This window comes from Perna viridis, chromosome 2, assembly GCF_037379345.1.
Source record: "Perna viridis isolate PV_CMFRI_1.1 ecotype Kerala chromosome 2, ASM3737934v1, whole genome shotgun sequence".
In the NCBI taxonomy this organism is placed as follows: Eukaryota; Metazoa; Mollusca; class Bivalvia; order Mytilida; family Mytilidae; genus Perna; species Perna viridis.
This window is the reverse complement of record NC_142446.1, coordinates 50283207-50310014: the sequence shown is the minus strand read 5'-3', so window position 1 is coordinate 50310014 and position 26808 is coordinate 50283207. Positions and strand designations below refer to the sequence as shown.

General features: G+C 32.7%; 2 protein-coding genes across 8 annotated transcripts in view; one reads left to right on the top strand and one right to left on the bottom strand.

The window, feature by feature from the left end:
* The window catches only part of LOC148625626 (cytoplasmic dynein 1 heavy chain 1-like), a 53766-nt gene extending 37405 nt beyond the window's left edge, over positions 1 to 16361 (top strand). For 2 of the 7 annotated variants that reach the window (XM_088569239.1, XM_088569240.1), the window contains exons 66-90: positions 421 to 510; positions 728 to 788; positions 1005 to 1258; positions 1709 to 1843; positions 2197 to 2291; positions 2848 to 2950; positions 3440 to 3511; positions 3994 to 4069; positions 4474 to 4634; positions 5149 to 5260; positions 5721 to 5905; positions 6594 to 6617; positions 8310 to 8423; positions 8789 to 8959; positions 9439 to 9540; positions 9731 to 9849; positions 10285 to 10391; positions 10882 to 11048; positions 11482 to 11496; positions 12911 to 13103; positions 13553 to 13695; positions 14343 to 14453; positions 14641 to 14695; positions 15085 to 15181; positions 15799 to 16361. In XM_088569239.1, the coding sequence (XP_088425365.1) occupies positions 421 to 510; positions 728 to 788; positions 1005 to 1258; positions 1709 to 1843; positions 2197 to 2291; positions 2848 to 2950; positions 3440 to 3511; positions 3994 to 4069; positions 4474 to 4634; positions 5149 to 5260; positions 5721 to 5905; positions 6594 to 6617; positions 8310 to 8423; positions 8789 to 8959; positions 9439 to 9540; positions 9731 to 9849; positions 10285 to 10391; positions 10882 to 11048; positions 11482 to 11496; positions 12911 to 13103; positions 13553 to 13695; positions 14343 to 14453; positions 14641 to 14695; positions 15085 to 15181; positions 15799 to 15970 (2934 nt within the window). In that variant the 3' untranslated portion in view covers positions 15971 to 16361. Of the gene's footprint in view, positions 1 to 420; positions 511 to 727; positions 789 to 1004; positions 1259 to 1708; positions 1844 to 2196; positions 2292 to 2847; positions 2951 to 3439; positions 3512 to 3993; positions 4070 to 4473; positions 4635 to 5148; positions 5261 to 5720; positions 5906 to 6593; positions 6618 to 8309; positions 8424 to 8788; positions 8960 to 9438; positions 9541 to 9730; positions 9850 to 10284; positions 10392 to 10881; positions 11049 to 11481; positions 11497 to 12199; positions 12673 to 12910; positions 13104 to 13552; positions 13696 to 14342; positions 14454 to 14640; positions 14696 to 15084; positions 15182 to 15798 lie in introns of those variants that run through there. The other 5 variants (XM_088569242.1, XM_088569243.1, XM_088569241.1 and 2 more) reach the window with 4 other exon arrangements.
* A 536-nt stretch (positions 16362 to 16897) lies between these two features.
* LOC148625625 (uncharacterized) lies at positions 16898 to 26808 on the bottom strand. The gene is made up of 15 exons (XM_088569252.1): positions 26461 to 26808; positions 25973 to 26220; positions 25601 to 25741; positions 23761 to 23896; positions 23242 to 23403; positions 22746 to 22900; positions 21817 to 21972; positions 21328 to 21368; positions 20613 to 20726; positions 20147 to 20257; positions 19754 to 19867; positions 19253 to 19366; positions 18739 to 18863; positions 17983 to 18194; positions 16898 to 17798 (listed from the first exon to the last, which is right to left on the bottom strand). Exons 1-15 carry the CDS (start codon positions 26572 to 26574, stop codon positions 17621 to 17623), a joined length of 2121 nt encoding a protein of 706 aa, XP_088425378.1. The 5' UTR covers positions 26575 to 26808; the 3' UTR covers positions 16898 to 17620.

Here is a 26808-nt window from a genome sequence, read left to right as displayed (position 1 = left end):
GTACATTTGACATTTGTTAATAAAGTACAAACCATGACAACATTAGCATGATAAGGTTCTTGTTTAGTAATTTTGTAGAATTTTGTTAATGCACTGAAATTTAAGTAGATAAACATATTGTCTGTCTGTCTGTCCATCTGTTCGTCACACTAATGTAAGCACCAACTCCTCCTAAACTGCTGAAACAAATTCATGAAACTTTGACATGTTTGTAGTGCTTATAACCAGGTATTTTTATCCATTGATTTTTTTGTTGGAGTTATACCCCTTTTAACTTTGAAACTGGGGGAGACAAAAGGTTTTTGTCTGAAAAAATAAACTTTGATCTTTTAATTTGAGACTTAGTGCTTTTAATTTTAGACATTGTGTTTTAACTAACATTCTTTTACATGATCAGTTAAATGCTTTTTCTATTTTCAGGTTGAGTTCCCTCCAGATCTATGCTCTAGGGTGACATTTGTTAACTTCACAGTGACTAAGGGAAGTTTGCAGGATCAGTGCTTGAACCAGGTCTGTACATTAATGTAAAAGAAAATTCTGTCAACCATAGGTCATTGTGTCAAAATTTTATTCATTTGAGGGAGAAAATTGCTTCAATTTTTTACTTCGTTTAAAGGATGAAATATTAATTAAATTTTATTTTTAGGTTTCTGTGTGATGATAATGTTTAAAATGTAAACATAGGTCAATCCTACACGTTAAAGAAAATGCTTACTGTTTCTTTCAGGTGCTGAAGTCTGAGAGACCTGATGTTGATGCTAAGAGGTCTGATCTTCTGAAATTGCAAGGTACATGTTATACACTTGTAGTTGCAAAGGAATAGGCATGACACTAATTCGGTTATAGTTTTTCTGTTTAAGAAACAAGACAAACACTTTTGAAGAATGCTTCATTAAATATAAGAGAATTACATGTAGTAAAATCATCTAGATTTTTTCTGTTTGAAAATGTAGGGGAAAAAGAATTTGGTTAGAATATTGATCATTATTTCAATGTTGTACCAGGTGAATTCCAACTGAAGCTGAGACACCTAGAAAAGTCTCTACTGCAAGCTCTGAATGAATCTAAGGGTAAGATCTTGGATGACAATAGTATCATCACCCACCTTGAAACACTGAAGAAGGAGGCTGCAGAGGTTGCTAAGAAAGTAGAGGAAACTGACATTGTAATGGCTGAGGTAGAGACTGTTTCTCAGCAGTATGTACCATTGGCTATGTCATGTAGTAGTATTTACTTCACTCTGGAGGCTCTTAAACAGGTAAGATTAATGTTGTAAAAATGTTATGTAATGAAATTGGTGTTTAGGATGTCAAGTATAGTTAAGTTGAATGCTAGAGGAAAAGCTCTGAAATTTAGCATTTCATAGCATGATAATCACTTGTTCAAAATAACTTCATTCTCTAAGGTTGAAAAACTCGGCTTGTACATATTGTTTAGGTAGAGAAATTATGTGCACAAGCAGAAGCTTCATAATAGTATATTATTACCGAATTATGGTATTATTACAAGCAATTTGGAAAGCTAATGTCAAAGCAGCTTAATTTAAAAAAAACAGAATCATGTATGTACATGTACAGCCATGAATCATGGTAGTTTTATCAAAGACTTTCTTTAGATTTCAGTATCTATTAAAGGCACTGCCTATTTATACTCTTGTCTTTGTAATACATCAGAAAAACAAATATAACTTGATTATTTGTGTTTGCAGGTGCATTTTTTGTACCAACATTCGCTGCAGTTTTTCCTGGAGATTTTCCACTATGTCTTACAAAACACAGAGAAACTGAAAGGACAGAAGGACTATGGTACCAGACTGTCTATCATTACCAATGAACTCTTTATGGTAAGCTGTATGTGTAGCTGTCTGATGGCATAGTGAAAACACAGTCTTTCTAATAGTTACATTATTGAGAATTTGGGCTATGGTGAAAATAGCATACATATTGTTTGTCTTTTTAAACCAACTTGTACTGGTAAAATGCAGCCTTTCAGGAAGTACACGTACCTATGTGTGACAGATTGGTGGATAGTATCAAGAATTTCAGTTTCCAATAAAAGTTCTTATATTTTATAAGTATGTTTCAAAAATGTACTCACTGACAGTCATAGTTTAGTGATACTACTTGCCACTAAATTTTACTATGTTTAATTCAGACTTTTTTTCAATATCGTTCACATTGTATATTGTATTTTTAGGAAACTTACAGTAGAGTTGGTAGAGGAATGTTCCACCATGACAGAACTACTATAGCCGTACAGTTGTGTAGAATCTATTTACAGGGGATGCAGAGGTAAATATGGTATTACTTACTTACCGCATGTTGTGCTGTTTTACATGAAGTGTCTTTTTGTGCAAATCACAGCCCCAACTCCAACTTCAACCCCCCAAAAAATCCCAATGTTTAGTATTTCAGAGTAACTCAAGAAGTTAAATCCTAATTACTGTTATATACTTCTTAATGTAGTCGTTTTGCTAAATTGAGTCTGACTAATTGAAGACATTGATTCTGTTCACAGTAAAAAATTAATTAACATCTTTTGTGGTATCTTAATATTATTTGTATTCATTTTTAAAAAATTAGAAGTTCTGATTTTGAGAAATAATCTGAAGAAAAATAATTTATTTCCCTTTTCTCAGATGAATAAGCTTTTGTGAACTAGATCATGTCTGGTCTTGTTCAAGTTTCAAAATTTTAAATTAAGGAATACATACCAGCAATTGGAAAACGGTTTGTTAATTAAGTCATATCAAATGGAGAAATTGTTGTTTTTTTTGGGGGGGTTAGGAAAAAAATGTTTATTATTAAATGAATCACATCAACATTTGATAATTTATTTCCATTGCAGTGAATCAAGTTATGACCAGGAGTTTAACCAGTTTATGAGAAGCCAAGAAGCCATGTTAACTGACAAGGCCTCAGTTGATATACCAGGCTTGTCTCCACATCAGGTTAGTTTTTGGGGCTGTAAAGTCCATTAGAGAAATATATATATTAGTTCTTTTTAATTCATGTGTACTTGTTCTGTATCCATGTGAAACATATTGATAGCTGGTCTTTAGAGGAAGGTGTTTCAATTTCCAATTTATCTGTTGAATTGTATCATTTGTTCAGCATCTGATATCAGTCAGTATTAAAAATTTCATTATTTTGTGAGGGATGTCAATTAAAAGTAGAATGAAGGATGTGAAAATTAGTTGAAATGCCTTTAGGGTGGTTCCAGAAAGACATGTTAGGGAAGGGGAGGAAAGCATTTTTATTTCTACACATTGGTGGGTGTTAAGGTCTCCTGACAAAATAAAAAAAAATGCCTTCACCAGGTACCTCATATCTATTAATGGAACAGCCCTTAGTATTTTAGTAGAATTATTCAGTGTTACCTAATTGATTTTCAAATAGTAATGTGTCTTTTTTTCATTTCTGAATATTTATGTTTACAGCAAGCATCAGTTGTCAGGTTGAGCAAACTGAGGAATTTCAGGACACTTGTGAAGGAAATTAAAGGAAACAATGTAAGTTTGATAAAATGTAATCAGGCTGAAGTAAAAAAAACCTAAGATGAAGGAGAATAAGGGAGGGCATTTTAACTTTATGTTATATGCCAGTGAAGCTGTGCAATATGGTAGAGATGTCAAATTTGATATACCCTGTGCTAGTGAAAAATTGTCTTCCTTTAAAGTGAGCTAGCATAGGACTAGAAATCATTCAGATTCTCATTTGTTACACAACCAATACAGGACAACTACCTACATTTCAATCTTGACACAGCACTAACACAGCCTTTAATTCATTTTAAGACTATGAAATTCTTGGGTGGCATTGAAGTTGTCACTTTTCTCTTGTTATCTGTTTATACATGTAGAAAGTAAACTTTTATTTTATATTTGCAAGCCAAGATTAACAGCTGACATGTTTGTCTTGGATTAAATCCATTTACTAGCAAGCATGTATTTCTTTAAAAAAATTTAATAGAAACATTTCAATTGTCTCGTAGGATTTCAAGACATGGATGGAAAGTGCTACACCAGAACAGGATGTTTTACAGTTGTGGGAAGAAGACAAACCATTCAGTATGTTGATTTCATTCTTTAATATAAAAGTTTTCAATGATAATGGAACAGCATACTGTGAAAGTACTTTTATTTGTGGATATCAATTTTTGTGGATTGCAGACACACCGTTGGTTCGTGGATTCTTAAATTTGTGGTTTGATATTTCCCACTGTACAAATAAACAGAAAATATGTGTTTCGTTGGAATTTTAATTTCCTGGTTTGAGCCAACCATGGAAATCCACGAAAATTGGTATCTCATGAATATAAGTACTTTCTCAGAATATTGTTAAAATTGGTTATTCAAAGCAAGTTTTTTTGTGTATATTTCAATTAACTTGAATATTCTTCTTGCTAGCATTTTTAATTTATCTGTAGGTTATTTGGATAGAAATTTAAAGTGTGCTTCCCATTTAATTGTAGATGCCATTGGAAAGGCAGTTTATGGATTATTGCTAATCCAAGCCTTGAGACCGGACAGATTGATAGCTATGGCCAGAGTATTTGTTGAGAAGACATTAGGAACAGCTTTCCTACACAGTGGAGAGAAAGAACTAAATCTATCTGCTATTGTGGAAGATGAGGTAAATTTGTTTTCTGGCATGTATATGTTGAATTATTGAAAGGCCGTTTCCAGGGTGTCCCACTGTCTGTACAATTGTAAAATCAAATATATTGATCATGGTATAAAAGCAAATATGGAACAGACCAATCAATTTTAATCGAATTAGTACTTTTAATTTTTTTAGTTTGGTCTCATGTATTTGTTTTTTAATAGCCCTTATAATGGATAGAATATGGGAAGAATTCATGAACCTACAATTTCTTGGAAGGACATAGCATACTGCTGGACTATTTACTCTGAAAACTGCTTCTATGCTGTGAAAGCACTAGACAAATAAGGAAACTTTCTGCAAAGAACATTTGTTATACAATTAATAAAGAAAATGGCTGTATATTTTCTGTGTACAACCACACCTTCATGACCTTGCACAATTCCTAATGAAATCTTGTTTAGAAGCTGTATTAACTGATTAAATCTAAAAAAATAAATGTTTGTAATGAGTATTATATGAAGAATGGTTTTCTTTGTTTCAGATTAAAGCCAACACCCCAGTGCTGATGTGTTCCGTACCTGGTTACGATGCCAGTGGATGGGTAGATGATTTGGCTGCTGAGCTTGGCAAGCAGATGACACCAATTGCTATTGGTAAGGATATATGCAGCTTGTTTTAAAGGCTTTTTTGGATAATAAAGATGACCTGTAGTGTTCAGTGTCCATCTTTCCTTCTCCCAACCGGTTGTATGCACCTGTTTCTTGGTAGAACTTTCATTTGTCCACACATTGTATGATACCCCAGAAAGTCCTTCTAGACTTATTTCAAGATTTATTTTGGTAAAAGGTTGATCTACATGGATGAAAGCTCTCCTTCATTTTTCATTAGTTTCCATCCTTTTGTTTCTGAGTCTTGATGTTCTGAAACCCTGAAAAAAGGGGCGACTAGAATATCATGTGTTATAGCAAGTTGTTTTTGTTAACAACTTCTTATTTCTTGTGACCTTTAGAATTTTGACCCTATCAATATTATAGAATTTTGAAAGTAGACTAATATTGGTCTTGATAATGTTTTGTGAATTTTATCTTTTTTTGTTCATTTTTTTTTCTTTAGGATCTGCTGAGGGTTTCACACAAGCAGAGAAAGTGATCAATGCCTCCAGTAAGTCTGGCAGATGGGTCATGTTGAAGAATGTCCACTTGGCACCACAGTGGCTTGTTCAGTTGGAGAAGAAATTGCACAACTTGACCCCACATCCCAACTTCAGACTGTTCCTTACCATGGAGATTAATCCTAAGGTAAGATGAGGAACCATTACCTATTAGCTCTGCATGTTATAATGTGGTGGGCTTTATATTGTAGTGGGGTAACAATAAATATTTTATTGTCTCATCATATTTCCCCCCCAAAATGAAGTGGACTTCGTAGTCATGAATAAGGTCTCAAATGCTTTTGTTGAAATAAAGAAATGTAAAATATTCAGGATATACTCTGAAATGCCTATAAGATAGATTTTGAAATGTCTTTTACTGTTTTACATATGTTTTACTGTACTACAAGTATTGGTATTAATTAGTGAAAGTGAGGCCAAAATAGAACGTGTGTTCACTGTACCCCTACTGACCCCTATATTTTTTTCAGCAGATGGCAGTAAACACACCTATTCTTTTCTTTGGCCTGAATGTTTTATTGATGTCACATGGACATTGTAATTCTGGATAAAAAAGTAATTAAAGGGATGATGCCAGTCATGGTCACAGTCATGTACTGGTTCTAAGTAGAACTGTAAAGGGAAGAGAAACAAAGTACATGTATGAGATACTTAGGAACACACTTAATGAATTTAATTTTACTGAAATACAAAATATGCAGCTTTCAGTGTATTGTCTTCGCTTTTGTGTGATGTAGGCCTTATCTGCAAGTATAATCTGTTGTAATTTATTTTCAAACTCTGAGTTATTATATTGCTATGATAATTTTGTTTAGATACTTGATCCACATGCTTTCAAGGTAAAGTCACTGTGTTCCTGTTAATACAGTATTAGCTTGATAGTTTTAGCTTTTGTTTTTAATTATTGAGTGTTTTGTGTGACTTGTTTGTTACTTGATGTGTGGTTTGACCTTTAACCTTTACCATGACCATTAGAAATAAATGAAAATTTATAATACTTAAACTCAATGGCATTTTGTTAATTTTATTAAGCAATTCATAAAGCAAGCATTTGGTCCATTTTGCCTGGTTCAGTTATAACTGGTCTTGGTCAGTAAATTGTGTGTTTCTAGGGAAGCTACCCCAGCTCTAAAGAAAAATTTGTAGTTTGATGGGTTACAATTTTTACTAAATAAATTTCTAATTTCAGGTAAAATGTTAATTATTTCATGTGGCAATATATAAATTTTTTTCTGAATATATACCCAAAGAAAAGTCTAAGTACATTTGTACATGTGTCCTTAAATAATCTATAAATAGCTGGCTAACGAAACTATCTCAGCTACTCAAGACGAAGAGAAGATTTATTTATATTTGATCAGTAGTAATCGTCATTAAACCACATTTATATTGTTATGTGTGTTACACAGATTCTATTACTATTATACTATACAGCTTCTAAACTTTCATGTGTTATATATAACCATAACTTTCTAGCATTTAATCACTCGTATATATACTAGTGAGTTCATCATGTGTGACGGGATGGCCTACCTGTATTGTAGTACATGTAGTAATCAGATTTAAAATGTCTGTTAAATGACCTTGGTAACAAATCGGTTTGCCAATGACATGTCGCTGAGTGGTCTAGCGTAAGATCCCCAGTGGCAACAGTTTTAATATTTGTGAGGTAATTTTTGTTTTCCGGTTACACATGTAAACTCTCAATACTTAATACAGTTATAGCAGAACAAATATATACATGTAGTATATTTTGCATCATGTGAGATTTGAGTAGAATGTATAGTTTCATTAGCTAGGTTTCTTGTGTTAAGCTTTGTTAATCTAATTAATAATAATGCAAGTGAACCAGTTCAATTGATCCTATATCTTTAGCAAATTTGGATCTGAAGTTTCTGTGAATGATGTTTCTCAGTTGAACTAGGGAAGAAATTCACCATTAAACCCGAGGGAAGTTGATTTGATGATAATGATGGTGTCCTAATTATAAGGAAACTTTCTATATATTAAACCATTTTTGATTTCTGAAATCTCTGAAATTTCTGATAGAGGGGTTTGATATTAAATTTTAGATATACTGAAAAACTTATCAGAGAGTGACAGAGACCTTTATAGTGTTTGTATTTTAAATAAAAAAAAACTTTCTTCCTTAATAAAAGGGGTAAATAAAGTTCCTGAATTTATTTGAAAATTTATGCAAAATTTATTATATAAATGTTCTTGAAAGGATCATTAAAGCATGCAGCTTCTTACCAACATGCAAGTATACCAACTATTGCATGTGATGCATTATATAAAATGGCTATTATGTACACTTCAAAGTTTCTATGACTTATAAATTCAAATTCAATTGGATGTATCTAGTTAATTTTCTCCTAATAGCTCCACTAGTAGATCTCAGGTCAGACTTTTTTCTAATGATTATATTTCTTAACTTTTTAACCATTCTTTACATGTATACCATCAGCATTAAATCAAACTATTTCATCATTAATTGTTTATTAAAATATTTTTTCATACATGAATTTCAGATTCCAACCAACCTACTGAGAGCTGGAAGAGTGTTTGTATTTGAACCACCACCAGGTGTCTCTGCTAACTTGTTGAGAACATTCAGCACAGTACCAGCATCTAGAATGTGTAAAGTAAGTAGAAATCATTCCTTTTGTAAGTGGATAAAGATAAGTTGCCAGTTTTCATGGAATATTACACATTCTAATGATTATAGTGCATTTGATAGATCTTTTATGCACTTATCATAAGCTACATGTAGAAGACATTTGTCTGATGTATGCATTACAGTACACCACCGTTCATTTGTCCATGCCTAGTATGGCCACTCATACACTTTCTGAGTTTGTCTGTTTGTCTTCTTGGAAGGGAACTCTGTTATGTTTTTCTTAATTCTGAATTTTCATTCCAGAAGTATGGGACATTTAACACTTCAAGAAGGGGGCAAACATGCTGTGTGCTTAACAGAGCTGTTTATTAATTATTTCTTACCTTACAGGCTCCTAATGAGAGGTCTAGATTGTATTTCCTTTTGGCCTGGCTCCATGCTATAGTTCAGGAGAGAATGAGGTATACTCCTCTAGGATGGGCCAAGAAGTATGAATTCACCGAGTCTGACTTGAAGGTAGCTTGTGACATGTTGGACACTTGGATTGATTCAGTTGCTATGGTATGTACCAGCGTCGTCAAAAAGAAAGAAAAAGGTTGAAATAGTGAAATATAGTCTGATTGATACATCTTACACATCCACATATCATCTGATCCAAATTGAGGATAAAAGACCACTTTGACCAGATTATTTATTTCAGAATCCAACATTTTTCCAATCTCATGCTTGATGAGATATATAACTATATATATTTATCAAAGATTGTATTTTAGTGACGTACTTTCAAATATGAAAATGAATAGCAAAAATTTTGTTACTATCCTGTGTACCAAAGATATATATATATATATATAAATTTGACAATTTTTTAACAGTTCTTATGTTGGAAATTTTTCAGACCCTTCTATGCTTACATTATCTTCCCTGTATCAATTTGATCTGATAGAGTCTTCACATTCTGAGACGTTTATATATATGTGTACATGTATTTCATATCATTCCATATCGTTGTTGTGATTATGTTGTAATTGTGTTTTCAGGGACGAACTAATGTACCTCCCAACAAAGTACCATGGGATGCTATCAGAACTCTATTGTCACAGTGTATCTATGGTGGAAAGATTGACAATGACTTCGATCAGGTTTGTTGTTTTATCTTGATAACGTGTAAAAAATAAATTTCATGTAATTAGTTCAAGCTGATGCATCAATTCAGAAAGCCAAAACTAAAAATATGTATAACAAGATTGTGTTTTCTGGTCAAATTAAGTTAAATTATGATATACTTTCGGTTTGAAGATATACTTTATATTACTGTATTATTTTTTGCAGAGATTGCTGACTACGTTTGTCAACAAATTGTTTTCACCAAAGAGTTTTGAAGGAGATTTCAGTCTGGTGGCCAATGTGGATGGTAAAGGCAAAAAGATACTCATGCCTGATGGTGTTCAGTAAGTTGTTAGGTTACATTTTTAGTAGATTCTTACTGTAAAATATTTGATATTTTATAGGTCATGATTTTCTCTTACAGGAGTGAATTTCTTCTCAAAAATGAGATTTTCTTCTCCTTGGAACTATTTAAACATCACTGTTTTAATACAGTTAAAATATTCATTGACATGGAGATGTCTTTTAGAGCTCCAGTGTCATTTTGCTACATTTTCCTCATTTGATTTTCCCACTTATCTGAATGATATATCTTGAAAGACAATCTTGAAAGACATTTTCTAAGTTAACTGAGTTAATTGTGACAAAAAATTTATTAGGTTGTATTATGAGGAAATTGAATTGTAGTTTTCATTAGCTTGTTATTATGGTGTGTATTTTACATTGAATCCAAGTCACTGTACACATGTTACTGTAGTTAAATGTAATTTACTTTCTAGGAGAGAACTGTTTGTTCAATTTTCTGAGAAACTTGAAGGAGACAGGCAGACACCATCTTGGTTGGGACTGCCCAATAATGCTGAGAAAGTGCTTCTGACTAACTTGGGTAAGGTTAGATGTAAAGTTGTTTATATACTCCCCACCCGTCCCCCCACCCCCGCTGATTAAGTTGGATGGTAAAAGTCTATCACATTGGAATGCTTTTTGTAGTCTCTTTGCCCTCTTCACTGTTCAACAGATTATAATGAAACTTTATACATGTATGACATTTTTATATCATATACATATGTGCATGATTATATTTTGATGTTCATAATGAAAGAGATTTATTGTCATATGTTTGCAATGTTAAAGCTAAGGATTTTTATAATAGGAGTGTTAAGTATAAGCAGTAGTTTACCTACAGTATCTCTTACTTATAGAACAAAATTTTAAAAATCTTCAAGGAAGCGACTTTTCACATGTCTGTACTTTCACCATGTATTCAAATAGGCAGTACAGCTCATGTGTTGAGTAGTTAATATTTGAGGGGAAGAGGTGTCAATTCAGTAATAACTCTTTTTGCCATTCATCAAACTGTTGAAATCTTCATTCAGGATCTGAGGTAATTGCTAATTTGATGAAGATGCAGATTCTAGAAGAAGATGATGATTTGGCTTATAGTTCTACACCCGATGAGGAACAGAAAGTTGTTGATGGCCGTCCTACATGGATGAAGACACTTCATACTTCTGTATCAACATGGATGACCCTTGTCCCTAAGGTAAGGCAAACATTTTTAATGGTTTACTTTTATTTTCAGATGTTTGTAAAAAAAAAATTCTACTTCTTTTTCAAATTGAATAATGTAATGTTATTTGTGTGGTTGTTAATTTAAATGTATTACAGTTTTATAACACTGGAAGAAAAGTCCAATAGTTTTGCTGTCAATTCTTGTAATACATAACTTTTATGTAATTAAAAGAGTGTATTATTGTTTATTAAGATATCTTGCATAAAGCTTTTGTTACTTAAAGCTTTTCTAAATAAGTTTAGTTGTAAGGGACTCGTGATCACGAATGTCTGTCGTCAAGTCATGAGAAAGTTCAATTTTTGTACAATATATTCTTAGCCATAAAGCAAGTTATTGCCTTGTGGTATTGTTTATTATATATGGTAAATCAACACACTAACATGTAACTGACTGACTAAACTAGGGCTTTAAAGAGCAAGTAAGTACACCCCTCTTACTCTGACCATCTCGCCACTAATGAATATATGACTTGTTGCCTTAAAATTACTATAAGATAATTGTATTTTGAAACAAATTTCTAAGTATTGTATGCTTAAAATTACTGCTTTTGTGATTTATTCTTTAGAACACAACATATTATGTTAATGGGTTGAATATAATTTGACCTGAATTTTACTTACCTTATGTCATGTATTCATTTTTCTGTCCATGGAAATAAATACAGATCAACCATGCACTTAAATCTGAAGCAATGTCCTCATCAGTCTTAAACAGTTTCATAGCATGAATTTCAACATGTAGACTTCTCTTTTGACAGACTGGCTATGTCATTTTTGTTTCAAGTTGACTCTCTCTTTTTGAGACAGACTAGTGCTGTTTGTCTACATGATTCAGAATCTACATATATATGAAAGTTTTTACTTTACTGATAATTTTACCTTGAAGGTTCAATTTGTTTCCGTATTCCTTAAGCTATGAATTATTTACAGCTTTAATGCATTGTGGACATAAAACTTAAAAGATATCTTTTTCTCTTCATCTTTTCTTTTTCATAATTAAAAAGTACAGATATACATTCCTAGTTCAATTTAAAGTTCTTTTTCATATGTATGCAATATAAAATCAATTTTATTATTACAAAATATTTTGACATATATTAACACAATAATGTACTAACTCAGGGATATGAAGAAGTGGTAAGTAAAGCGTCCCACAAGTAAATTCACCACCTCAATATCTTCTGAATAAAGCAGATTTTCTTTTTAGCTTGTTTACCTCAATTATGGTTCTCTAATGTCAATACTTTATTTTTGAGTTAAGTTAGAGAAACTTTAAACCCTATCCTGCTAAATTTTGAACAACCAACGTTACAATTATTGGAAAGGTTTATTTTAGTTTTTTAATTCTCTTTTGTTGGGTTTGGGATATTTTAAGTTTTGTTTAAACTTTTATTAGTAGTGAACATTATATATATTTTGGGAGTTTCCTGTTTGTTTAGAAAAATGCTTAATAGCCAACCATATGGATAATATTTGTATATATTCTACTATCATGAACTAACAACATTATGTAAACACCAGTTGTCACACTAGTGTCACATGCCAAACCATACATGCACCTAAGAGTTGCCTTTTTTGGAAAAGCAAATGACTAATTTAAACAAAAATAGTGTAAACTAATGGTGTATATACCATTAATTTATATTAAGGGAAGGAATTACTTTAACGTTTTCTGTCAGTTGAAATGAAAAGCCAATGCTCTGATATTTTCATTTTTCTTGTGAATATGATGACCCTGAAAAGGCAAATCTCCTTTACACATGAGAATATAAAAAAGTTATTTAAAACCTTTCTTTAGTGTAATTGAAAATGTGCTGACTTTATATTTGACAGACTGTAGGAGTTATGAAGAGAACTGTTGAGAATATTAAGGATCCATTGTTCAGATTCTTTGAGAGAGAAGTTAACTCTGGTGCCCAGCTCTTACATGATGTTAGACAGGATCTGAATGATGTTATGATGGTTTGTGCTGGAGAAAAGAAACCTACTAACCATCATAGAACAATGATGGCTGATCTAGCTAAAGGTAGGTGTTAAGTATTTGAAAACATAATTGAGATCCATCATTGATCTCTTTTAGATCAGTCAATACAATCTATTGAACCCGTGATCACTTCTGTTTCGAACACGCAACTGCTGGTCAATTTATATATTTTACAGAATTATTTATTTTGTTCTCCCATTTTATCTCAATTTACTCAATGCTTTCAGTTCAGGCATTGATTTAATTACTTTTCTTTTACATTTGCTTTCTTAAAATACAAAGTGTGAATGTTAATATTAAAAATTCCAAGTAAAGTTAATATATTATATTAGATTTATTTGAATTGAAATTCAGAAATTTTCTTCTAGTGCATGATGCAGTGTGTTGAATCAAAGCTAATGTTAATGTTTTATATCAAAAACTGTAAATGTACTGTAAGAATACAAATGTTTTTTATAGCTATTTAGCTAATATTTTTCATTCTCTTGTAGGAATCATTCCCCAGACATGGAGAAGATACACAGTACCACAGGGTATCACAGTTATTCAGTGGATTACTGACTTTTCAGGTCGTGTTAAACAATTACAGAAAATTGTACAGGCAACTACACAAGGTGGAGCTAAAGAGCTGAAGGTATGAAGGAAACTTAATTTTTCTTACGCCACAGTCTTTTTGTTGTAAAACAGGTTTTGTTTCCCTGTTGAGTCTTTATCCTTGGAATATGTTCTTTCAGTTAATGCTTGAATCTTTGTTCCCTTGATATTCTTGTATAGTATGTTGTGTTTGTATAAGAAGTTACTGGAAGGTTTTAAGTAGCTGTCTTTGTAAGAATCATGCAAAATCTGAAAAATGTGATACACCCCAAAAAAAGCTGCATATTTGTATTTTTGTAATTAAGTTGTTTTATGGGTCTGTATTATGAAATGTGTAATTATTCATTGAAATCTGCCTGCTCTTAGGAGATAATCAACATTGAAAATCCAATAGATTCTATTGTATTTGAGTGTCATCTACAGAGTTATCTCCCTTAATTTTGAAATCTACAGTGCATTTTATATAATTTTTATCTCCTAAGAACACGGGTTAAATGAAAAACTGAATGTTAATTTCTATTTACTAAAGCATTTTAAACTAAATATTAAAAATAAAAATATGTAGGCTTTCCAACCATGTATCACATTTTGCATGATTCTTAGCTGGAGTGCTACTTAATTTTTCCATTGTGTATAAATAGTATACATGAAATTTCATAACTAAAATTATAAATATTTTTTCTCCAGAATTTGACAGTGTGGCTAGGAGGATTGTTCATCCCAGAAGCTTACATTACTGCTACAAGACAGTATGTTGCCCAGGCAAACAGCTGGTCCCTTGAGGAACTTTACCTGGATGTAAGATTGAATTTGTTTACTATTAGCTTTCATTCATGAATTGATCCATATGCTGTAGGAGTACAGACCACAAATACTTTCTGTATAGCATTTTTTAACATTAGTTTCATTTACATACAATGTAGAACATAAAGAAGAGACTAATGAAGTTAACATTTTTAATGAAACAATATTTTGTGAATTTCAGGTGAAGGTTTCTGATGGTAAAGAAAATATTGATGCCTGCAGCTTCGGTATTTCAGGTAGGTTTATGTTGTTTTAGCTTATATGGCAATTATTCTCTAAAAGAATAAATTTTGCTTTTAATACTATATGTTAGATTGTCAAGGCATTCTTCTGCAAGTCCCAGCCTTCTTGTTCATAAGAGAATGTGTGAGTGGTATATTAGATTCACCCTCTGCCATTCTGTTTGTCTACCTTCATTTTGTTTAAATTATCTGGATTATTACTTATTGAATTTACTTCAAATTTGGTATGTGGCTTTATACTGATTTGGTATTTGTTGTTGCTTAGTCAGGATATACCTAGCACAACAATGAAGGAGACTTGATATTTCATGTTTTTATTAACTTAAAGTAAATCGTCATAGAAATGTACAAAAATGAAACAACTTTTTTTACTGTGTTCACAGGACTGATATTACAAGGAGCTGTATGTAAGAGTAATAAACTACAACTGTCATCCACCATCTCTACTGATCTACCACTTACATTACTAAGATGGGTGAAGTAAGTCAGAAAATTTTGTTGTTGTAGAATTCTAAAAACATATTACATTTTTATAGCCTGCACGCAAATTTATAGATGGTGTATTGATATCACGTCTATGCTTTCAACTTTGAAGATCATTTATTTTCTGAATCATCATGAAACTTGACATACAAATTTTCAAACATTTATACCTTCTTATGAATTACTTAAAAAAAAAATTGAGTATGGAACGGATATATTTTCATTTTTCATGTAAGGGTTGTATTAAAATCATAGCAGGAAAAAAGCTTGAAATCAGCAAGGGATTTCATAGTAGTCAAGTTATGAAGTGCAAGTGTTTGTAAGAATAAGGCAATATGGGGAAAATCAGAAACATGCATGTCAAAAACCCACTTATCTGCCCTTGAAATGTTCATTTTCAGTGCATTTCAATGAAATTGTAACTCTATGGTCCAGCATGATATGGAAAACCTCAACCTTTTTCCTTGTTTCTGATGGTGAAAATTGTCAAATTAAACTACAAAAATGATATATCTACTCAAAAGTTGCATTCAGTTTTCTTATAATTATTATTTGGTTAAGATTTGCAATAAAAATGATATATCATGCTATAATGCTACTGAATCTATTTTTAGGATTGACACAGAGAAAGGCAGACAAGGGAAGGTAACTCTGCCAGTTTATCTGAATGCTACACGAGGACAGTTGTTGTTCACTTTAGACTTTGAGACTGAAGGTGAAGGATCAGGAACCGACCATAGTTTCTATGAGAGAGGAGTAGCCATCATCTCCTCAGATCTGGGTTAAACCAATTTACTGTGTCCAAAATAAAGAACTGGCTTGATATTGAAATTAGTTAAGAACTTTCTGTTGTTGCTATATTTGTCTTTATTATTCCGTATGTTACATTTAAAAAATGCTTTTTAAAGATAGTGCTTAAAATTGTGTATTGTGAAATGAAGTTTTAGGCTTTATTGCTAATGGTAATTATGAGAATCTTGAAAATTGATTAAAATACAATATACAATATCCATTATTATTATTATGATTCACAGTTGTGAAAAAGGTTGAAATTTGATGTGTGGACTTCTAAAATGAAATTAAAATTAACTTGGTTGGGTTGTACTACTTGTCATGAAACTTTGATAACTTAATATTGTCTTTGCTTTTCTTAAATAAATAGCTTTGGTGTGCAGTATTTGATTTTTTTTCTATACACGATATCAGGAATGTTTACATCTATGGATTCTCCATATTTTCTACAAATTTTGACTGCAAGTTTCACTTTAGGGGTTGTGAATATCTTCATAGTACCTGTGTTAAAATTTCACAACGTTCAGGATTTAACTACCATTTCCATAGAAAATGGTGAAAAAATATGGATTGTCATCAAGTAGTATAAACAGGTCTGTAATATGCTCATGGTACATAAGTTACAGTAAGAGTTACCCAGATACAGTGGAAAATTACCTTAGTACTAACTAAAAGGATTAGATTTTGTACAGATTGATCATGATTTAGAGTGTGTATCAACAATCATTGTCAGTGGTAGTGCAGATGTAGATACAATGAAAAAGAAAAGAATTTCAAATTATTTAAAGATCATATCACATTGAGTTTTTCCACACACTTGATTCATTACTTTGAATAAATAGAGAGATTTCAGGCTGAAACTGCCATCATTGTTTTCACTATAAGGCCTTCTTTAACAATGAAGAGAAAGAAGATCACATATTATGTATGACATTTTATTATATTTTTTATTAACAGAGTTATATATGTACAATTATTTATGTCTCATCCAAAAAGTTCACCTGATAAATAAAATCAACAAACAAAAACACAATGTATTGCTCTTTTAAGTAAAATAAACAACTCATGACTAAATAAGGTAAGAACACTAGAAATAACACCTACTACAGCGAGTAACATAGTTCTCTTCAGGGAATAGATTTGGACTCCTTTGGATGACCATGACATAATGAAATATAGTAGGTAGTTAATTGGAAAATTAAAAGGAGTTGAAACTTTATATCAGACACCGATTTAAATACCTATGGAATGAAAGGTTGTTCAGTTAACTACTAAAGGAAGTTCATCAGGTAATGGTCAATCAATCAAGAGACAGCCAACCCTATTCCCTGAAGTTAACTATGTCACTTGCTGTAACTACAAAAACTACTGGTATATAATTGTCCCTATGTAAGGTCATTTGTTTTATTTTCATTTCAATTGAAAAGCTGCAGTGCCTAGACAGGACTAGTATGATTGAGAGCAATCTCTATATCCAGTAAAAAATACAATATTGCTATCCATCAAAATCATTAGCTGACAATAAAGCAGCAAGATATCTAGTATGAAGAGAAAAGAATCTGATTATCTACTTGAAATGAACTGTCAAGGTAGAATTGTGTAAAGAAAAATCCGTCCTGAGTGCGTGAAAACTAGCCATATTTATCAACTACTCCAGTCAGTTGACCTATTATGTCTATATGGATTAGTAAAGGCAGGACTAATCATTGAAACCGGCGATTTGACACTTGCTCTTATGTCGCTAGGTGATGCCGTGCTGTCTCTGCTTATAAGGGATTTGTCTGAACTACTTGATCCTGGCCTTTCCCTTGGTCTACGATTTCTGAAAGGAGTAAAAATAGTTAAAAATCACGAAATTATCAATAAAAGTATTTGATAGCATTGTACTAGGTTGAAGCTTACAGACTTAGGTAATTCTTTCTGAGTATTTAAAACCTTGATCGATACACACCCTAGATTTTATTCTTGGATTGTGAAGATCTTTTTGGAGATATTTAATTACTCACCCATTGGACCCATTACAACATCTGGGTCTAATAAGTTTATGCCAAATCACACAGGCCAGCACTCCTACCGCAATGCCAATAGGAAGCCCTACAATTCCAGCGACCAAGTCGTCTGTGGTGAAGCCATCCTGTTTTTCTTGTGGGAAGGGTAATTTTACCCTCCGACCATTTAACAAACACATACAGTGGTTTTCATCGTCGGCACTACAGCTCTGCAATAACGCAGTTATCATATTCCATTAGCTATTACTACATTTACTATATTCCACTGAATCATTAATGTAATATTCAAATAACTGGTTTTCTGAGTTACACCGCGGCAGTATTGTTATTATATATTAATTAAAATATTTCTGTAATACATCTAAGTAGAAGACAAAGATAATCAAAAACAAAACGGAACGAGTTTATAAAAATATTCGTCGCTTTGCAGAATGATTGAAAAGCATGTTTGAAAAGCTAAGAATCTATATGAAGACTCGGGTGTTATCTATTGAAAATTCTAAAGCGGGAGATTCGCCGAGTTTTTGTTTTTGCGACAGTTATTGACAGGTGTTGAAGTAATTTATTACAATTTTATCCTGAAAATTCAAATTAACGGGACAAATATCTGCGGAATTGGCTATATCTCTCGCTTTCAAACAGACACGTAAGCGGGAGAATATTTAGTTTTATTTAAAATATCGGGAGGTTCCGGTCGAAAGAGAGAGACTTAACACCTATAGCTATGCGACCCCAACCGGGTAAAGCTTTTACCTCTGGTTGATAAATCTCACAGTCGAGACCTATATAACCACGCGGACAGGAACATTTATAGCTGTTGTCGTAATTGGTACAGACTCCACCGTGAAGGCAGGGGTTCGGGTTACAAAAGTCATTAGCTGAAACACATTGCGCAAGAGGTTGATACATTTTACTTCAGATCCAGATAGTATTGTAGAAACAAGAGAATGGAAGAGGTAAGAATAGATATGTGTGATGCATTGCTCTGTTAAATCCGTTATGTTTATAGAATTGTTCAATTTAGTTAAGTAGGTAACCCCAGTAATGCCCGCTGGACAGTTTGTAGTAGTGAACAATTTAGCTAGAATGCCCTTCTTACGTATAAAAAAAGGAGACTTTATGCACTGTAGTATGTAAACATGCTGTTTACCTTTAAAATAATGGTAAAAGTACAAAAAATCTGGGTATCTAACCGCTTTAAATGCATTTTTCACTTGATTATCGTTCATCTTCACGATTTATCATCAGACCATAGATAAATACTTACGAGTGCTACAGTTTTTGCCTTTGAACTCAATAGGACACTGGCAGAAGAAATCACCAACCATGTCTACACATGTCGCACCATTCTCACATGGACTGGAAGCACACTCGTCAAGCTCTGTACAGAAATGTAAGTGTACTGATATACCACAGGAAAGTCAGAATTCTTATAAAATGAAATGTTTAATCAATCATTTTCATTTTTGCCATTTTGAACAAAGCATCTTGAGAGTATTAGATGAACCAGGGGCGTGTCCAAGATTTCAGGTAAAAGACACGTAAATAGAATAAAAGATCGAGCGAAGCGAGAAATGAAAATGTCAAGAATTCATGTAAACAAATTACTTTCCCCCACTCAACCCCCACCACCACCCCCCCCCCCCCCCCAAAAAAAAAAAAAAAAAAAAAAAAAAAATTCTATGAATTCGCGCCTGCGAAGAAAAATTTGACTTAAAATAAATAATTATGGTACTTGGTCTACTTCAGGAAGGAAACAAAGTCTTACCTGTTTGGCAGCGAGGGCCAATATAACCTGTACTACAAGTGCATATGTAACCAGTGTTGGTCGTGGTGCATGTTCCAAAGTTGTCGCATGGTGATGAAGCACAATGGTCAATAGCTGTAAGTAGAATTAGCTTATATATAATGAGATTGTTTATCCATGCACTAATTCCCAAAACAAAATTGATGACATGAAGCAACATTATTTGTTCAAAGAATTTTACAACTTCGGTTTACTTTCTGGATTTTTTGTATTAACAATTTCGTGTTTCTGTAATTGGAGTTCTGGTCGATGAATATTGGAGGTCAGTATTTCCGATAAAGTAAACAGACACACTAATCTAAAACCTGTACTTCAAACATAACACGTTCTGATTATATTACTACACGTACTTACCAGTACAGTCCTTGCCCATGAAACCGATTGGACAGAAACATAGATAATCATTAACCTGGTCCATACATGTACCTCCATTCTTACAAGGTGTACTCAAACAGTCATTTATATCTAAAAGGGGACAACAGTTCATCAAAGACAAGGCGAAAATGATCACAAGACAATTTACCCCGTTAGATTAATTACGCTAAGATAAATCGAGAACAACAAATGAATTCAATGAATTTCAATGCTTTCTACGTATTTTTTTTCTCTTTAAGTATTGTAATTTATCTACAACTAACATTCAACTATGAGAAAGGATGCATCAATGATTGGAAATGGGTGAACAATTTTTGAAAACAACATTTGTTATGTTCTACCCACTGCCTGATTTTTGCATGGACATCCTCTTAAACAGACGTCTGGTAACTGATAGGAAAAAAATACAGCATCTAAATATAATCTAGACAATTTTAAAACTAACCTATGGAACAATTTTTGCCATTGTATCCTGCTGCACAAGTACAAACATAACTGTCAAGTTCTACCCGACATGAGCCACCATTTAAGCAAGGATTGGCATTACATGGGTCTTCAACTGAAATGTGAAATAAAGTACGGTTTTAGAAGGATACATGTATGAATTATCGTCTGGCAGATATAACTTCTGAACGCTTGGTTATAGTAGAATGATTATCAATTAGATAGAATACACATTTTAAAAATAAGATTAAATAAATACGAACAAGAGCAACGCAAAGCGTGAAAGTCTATCGAAGTTTATATACTTGATTTTGTGCGTCATTTAGCATTGATTTGTGGCATTAAAATCGAAACTGTTATGTATTTCTATGTGCTAAGTTGGTCAAACTCCTCTTAATGATGGATACCCTTGGTGGTTGTTACACACACAATGAAGGACTAACAGTAACATTATTGTATATCTCTTCAAAGTGTCAGGAAAACAAATTGAAAAGAAAAGACTGTTTTCAAAACTGGTCTTATTATGCTTATTATTCTTTTAAATAGATTTCCATTTACTTTTTTTCAGAATAATGCATGTATACTTGTTTTTAAGTTATGATTTATGAACTTGTTTGTTATAACTTACAAACGTTAACAAATGTGTTATGCCCCCCCCAAAAAAAGCCATCTTTAAACTATGCACCAAGTTAAGCTGGGAAGAAAAAAAAACCTACCTCCAGCCAAGATAGTGAAGCAGTGTTGTTCACTGAAAACCCTAAAAACAGTGCATGTAATAATTAGTTTAATTCAGAAAAACTAAGTTTTTCATATTAAGGAACTCAAGACGAGAGCTGTTATATAAATAATAATCTTGCCTCGCGCGCGCGCAAAAAAAAAAAAAAAAAAACATGTTTAAGACCTGTGCAAGTGTTTTACTTTGGAAGTACAGCCAGTAACTTGTTGGTTAAGTTTAAGGAAAGAGATATTCGTTCACGCTGTTAAGAATTTAAGTTAGTACAATTATAAATAACACAATTGTTTAAGGTCTGTACAACTGTGAGCAAAACACTATAATGCAATGTATTGTTTAATGACAGTTCTGTGTAGACTAATTAATTCTCAAAGTACAAATGAATGGTTTTAAGATGGGTAATTATTTTAAACAAATATAGTCATGAAAGCATTAGAAGCATCATATGGTTTTCTTTATTTGAAATACTTGCCCTCGATTGTCCTTTGCCTGGAAACATAATGTGTTTGTAGAGTATTGATCTTGCGTTGGTTGCCATGTCAACTCTATACTGAAAGTAGTTCCGCCTTCTGATCTCAACACTGACTTCCGGGTACCGTAAGGTACAGACACAACGAAATCTTGAATTCTTAAAATACAGACACGAAATAAATTTCCTTATAAACATCTTTAAAAAAAATTATGGTTTATTTTGGTTCGTTTGAAATAATATATATTCTGGTTACATTGAACAAAATTTGCAAACTATTTAACCATTCCATAGTTTTTTTAAGCTTCAAACGAATGTCAGTACAAAAAGTAATCTTATAAGTAAAAGGGTTTTATACGGAATCCCGTTGGTATCACACGTAGTTTTACATTTAATATTTTATATAACCTCTTAACTGATATAACCATCCGAATGTATCTATTGTCATGGTTAAGATATGAAATCAGAGACGGATCCAGAAATTTCGACAGGGGCTCAGAAAAAGGTTAAAATCTGTTTTAGGGTGGATGAAAATCTGTCCGTTCTGTGGCGCTAGGTTACTTATTGTTGGTACATCGAAACAAGTTCCTGTTGTTTTCTGTACCATCTTCATCAAGAAAACATATTTTACGTTATCATTTTGCTCATTTTTTTGTCTAAATTTGCACGAATTAACAAATTTTCCATCACAATGACAGAGAACCCGCCTCCAAAATCCCGCTTGGATTGGCCACTGGAAAATAAGGCCGACATACATCTGACAAATTTCTCCATATTTTTATAATAACAAGTTAGCTAAGTAAATTATCATAGCAGCCAAGTTAAAACAAACTTGGTGGGAGGTATGATAAAACTACCCATGATACCAACAGGCTGCCGTAATTTCTTTATATGACGTGCCTTTGAGAATTTTATAATGGAATACACATTACCCTGTCGCTGGAGAATGGAAGGTTGCATACACTCTCTGAGTAAATGTATCTGTTTTAGGGACGATGTACACCTGTCCGTTCTGTGGCGTTGGGTTACTGATTGTTGGTACATCGGAACAAGTTCCTGTTGTTTTCTGTACCGTCTTGATCAAGAACTTAATAAAAATAGTATTTGTTTTATAAAAATAGTACTTATTCATTACACGAATATTTTTGTGATAAAAAATAATTAGATTGATTAAAAAGACTTACTATGCACGCCATTAAGTTCGTTCATTTTTAGTTCTCATTTGTTTTAGTTAGTTTTAATCAGGTTAATCCAAAAATATATAATGTTAATATATATTATCGCTATAGACATTTCAAGACATAATGTTTTATTACGAATTAACCAATTTTGAGTGAAAATATGTATTTGAAAAAAGTTTGACCCATGAAAGTTACATCATTTGTGAGTAAGTGCATTAAAGCAGCTTTATCATATTCCATTAGTTACCTGAAGTGGGACTTGACTCAAAGGGTTCGATGGACCAACTCTGTTTGGTCCAACTGTAATTGTTTTCTTTGGGAAATCTTCCACCGTTAGTGTTATTACATAGACACCGTTAGCTTTGAACCCAGTTACTAACTTGGGCTGTACTGTCAGTATACATCTTTGCTGAAAAACGCAGTTGATTTATGAAGGTTATACATTTTGAAGTTTGGTCATATAAATCTGATCTGAGCATATTTTATACTTAACGAACTCTGAACCTCTTGATGAGTTTTCAAGAGGCATTCGATAAAGACTACCGGCAGGTCCACTATTTAAGGTTTAGAAAAATGAACAAAATTCAACCCGACGGGTAGTGGTGGATTCAAGAGTCTGGAGGTCCCCTTCCTGAGTAACATTATCTTATGGAAAATAGTAAAGTATCCTCATCCATTATTGGACCCTTTGGCCCTCTAACACCACCCTCGGGCATAGTAAGAAATATAATTACTGACAATATCATTTAAAGTGATACATCCATACCGTATCAATCTTTGATGCCGGAAGTCCGTTACACACTCCTCCACATTCTGTACCTGCGGCCCACCTACATGCCACCGTGTCATCGTCAGGGTCATAAACTGGTAGCTGTATACTAGTGATACAGTCCATGGGAATCCTGAACAAAATGGGAAATGTATTATACCATAGAAATATAGTGGTAATGGTTGTCTAACAGAACAAATAGTGGTGTGATGAAGTATTAAAAATAAAAATGATAAAATTCATACTTATGAAGTGTTCTTGGGTTGGTGAATAAAAGTCGGTCCTGTAGAAAAATATGATCCTTTCTTAATATATCATATCATGGAAAGATGACAGACTCGCGAAATCAGACACATTAAGTTATGATGATAGGATAATTATAAGGCGTAAGCCGAATTTGAATTTTGAAATTTTGTCTGGACATTGAATTTTTGCCAATTAATCAAACTTAATGCTTAGAACATTTGCCATAATGAAATCTGTAGAGACATTTACATTACGGCCTTGTTAAGTTATTGTATAACAAACCAGATAAACGCAACCGTCAAAATTTTATCTTGGCACGTAAGCTGTAAACCAACCAAACAAGATTTATCCTGGACAATTATTAGATATTACCCTTTGAAAAAAAATATCTCCGCCAGTTCGACAAATATGTTCAAATTTATGTTTTTAAAATCTCGGAGAGCACTACTGTGATATACCCAAACAATAAGTTTGATAACATTTGTTATACTTGTTCTTTAATATAATCTTAGTAAAGCCACTTAAGTACAATTCAAACTGTATTGGATACTTTTTTTGATAAGAGCGGAATAAGTTTATGTATGAAAAAAATCTAAGGAAATTAAAAAAAAGAGGATCTTGTCTTCTGAATAACCTTTTATTGTCCATTACACTAATGAAGATTTTTTCTGGGAAAGAAATATTTTACAAGACGACGGGAGGTCGACGAGACCTTGCCTGCGAAAATGATAGTCCGTATCCAAGACATAACGGCGCCCTCTGGTTACATAAATGATTTTCATCTGATTATAGCCACTTTGGTCGTTGTTTTATATATGTATTTTAATAAACAGTTTTACTCTTAGTTGATGAAATTTAAAACTTTAAAAGAGTCTTTTCAGTTTGAATTTTATTTTTTAAAGATCAGAATCATACAAAAAATAAATAAATAAATAAATAAAAATACACAGAAACTCTCTCCCTCTCTCTCTCTCTCTCTCTCTCTCTCTCTATATATATATATATATATATACAAAAGGGTCTTAAAAATTCCCAACGATGTTAGAACTGTCAAATTTGCAAAGCAAATTTTTGGTCGTTTCATCCGCAGTACTCGAACTCGTACCGCTGTGACATCTGTGGTAACACCGCCTGCACAAAGTTCAGCGCCCTAGACCACTTAGTCAGCATGGCTGTATAAAAATATAGCTTTCGCTGGTCGGGTCATTCCTTCTCGTAGGATTAATCTAGGGCCGTATTTTTAGTGCACGATGTATGGTAGTAGGGGACAGTTCATCTAGGTGTAATTATGTAGGATAGAGGATCACATTAACGATACACGTCACAACAAATCGATTTTATACAAACGTCTTAGAATGTGAAAACTCTATTCGCTACACTGCTCCATCGAATCAAATTGATACAGGGAAAATAATTATATAGAAGGGTTTGAAAAATTCACAACGATGTTAGAATTGTCAAATTGTATATATATTTTGCACATAACTCTGACCAAATATCACAAATAAAGAAGACGATGTTTATACAATGCGGAAAATCTTTAAATCCGCACATTTCTATACAAGAAATATCTTTTAAAATTAATACTCACGTATAAATTGGAAATGATGATGAAACAGGCGATGAATTCGGTCTACCCGTATCACTTCTAGTCCGTAAATTGATTGTTGTCCGGAAGTGGACGTTTCCTGGTGCTCCATGGTCATGGGGAAGCCACGGTGGTCCCGTGTATCTAAATATTCAATAATTATATCGCAGATTAATAGAAGACATCAACCATTAAAATATAAGACATTTATTTTAACAACTCATTTTAGGCAAAAACTTCGTAAAAGAAACGACAAAGTTTGTTTCAAATTGCTTTCATTTGAATTCACTTTGTTTAATTGCATATGAATATAGTTTTACTTAATGCATGGCAATATTCACGAATTAATAGCAATGAAAACTGAAATATACTTACGAAACAGTGAATGAATTAGTCGATGGAAAGCTATGAGTTAAAAATTCGTCTCCCTGTTCCCACTCTGATGTGTAGGATGCACAATAGTAATTCAAATCGCCCCCTGTTATATTCTGTACCGGAGAACACCCATGTGTGCACGCCAATTCGTTGCTATTGGCAAGGCTACTGGCAAACGAACCTGGTGGAACACTTCCACAACCAGGACCGCTGTTGTATTTAAAACCGTATCTTCCATGAATTCGCACCTTCAATTCAGATAATGAAAACTTAAACTAGTTTTTTCGACAACAATTAGTATTTCGTCACCCTTAACGAAAGATGCAAGTGCTAGATATTTAAGATACAGTATTGAATTGTAATTATTTCAATTGATTCAAAAAGAATGTCGTATTTTCTTGTCACTTTTACAATCACAACTTATAGAAATTAAAAATTCAATTGGTCAAGTACTATTATTGTATTTACTTTGTTTCAATTGAAAATACCTGTGTAGATGGAGGTAGTGCTACTGTTTCCCAACTGATGGTTCCACTGTAAAAGTCAGCAAAAATTGTCCGAAAATTTATCACAAAAATTGAAAATATTATTTCAGACTTCATTATCAATTCTTTATACAAAGAATAAAGTCCCGATTCTGTATCGTCCGTATAAGTAACACTGTAAATTTCCTAAAAAATATTGAGTAACTATGATTTTTTTCGGAACTTAATTTGATAGCATTATTCGAATTTATTTTCCTGACATTGATTTCCGATCACAACCATATATACATATTACATTATCTGTCATTCGACACCTTGATGAAAGTGAGACTCCTCTTTGATCGACGAGTC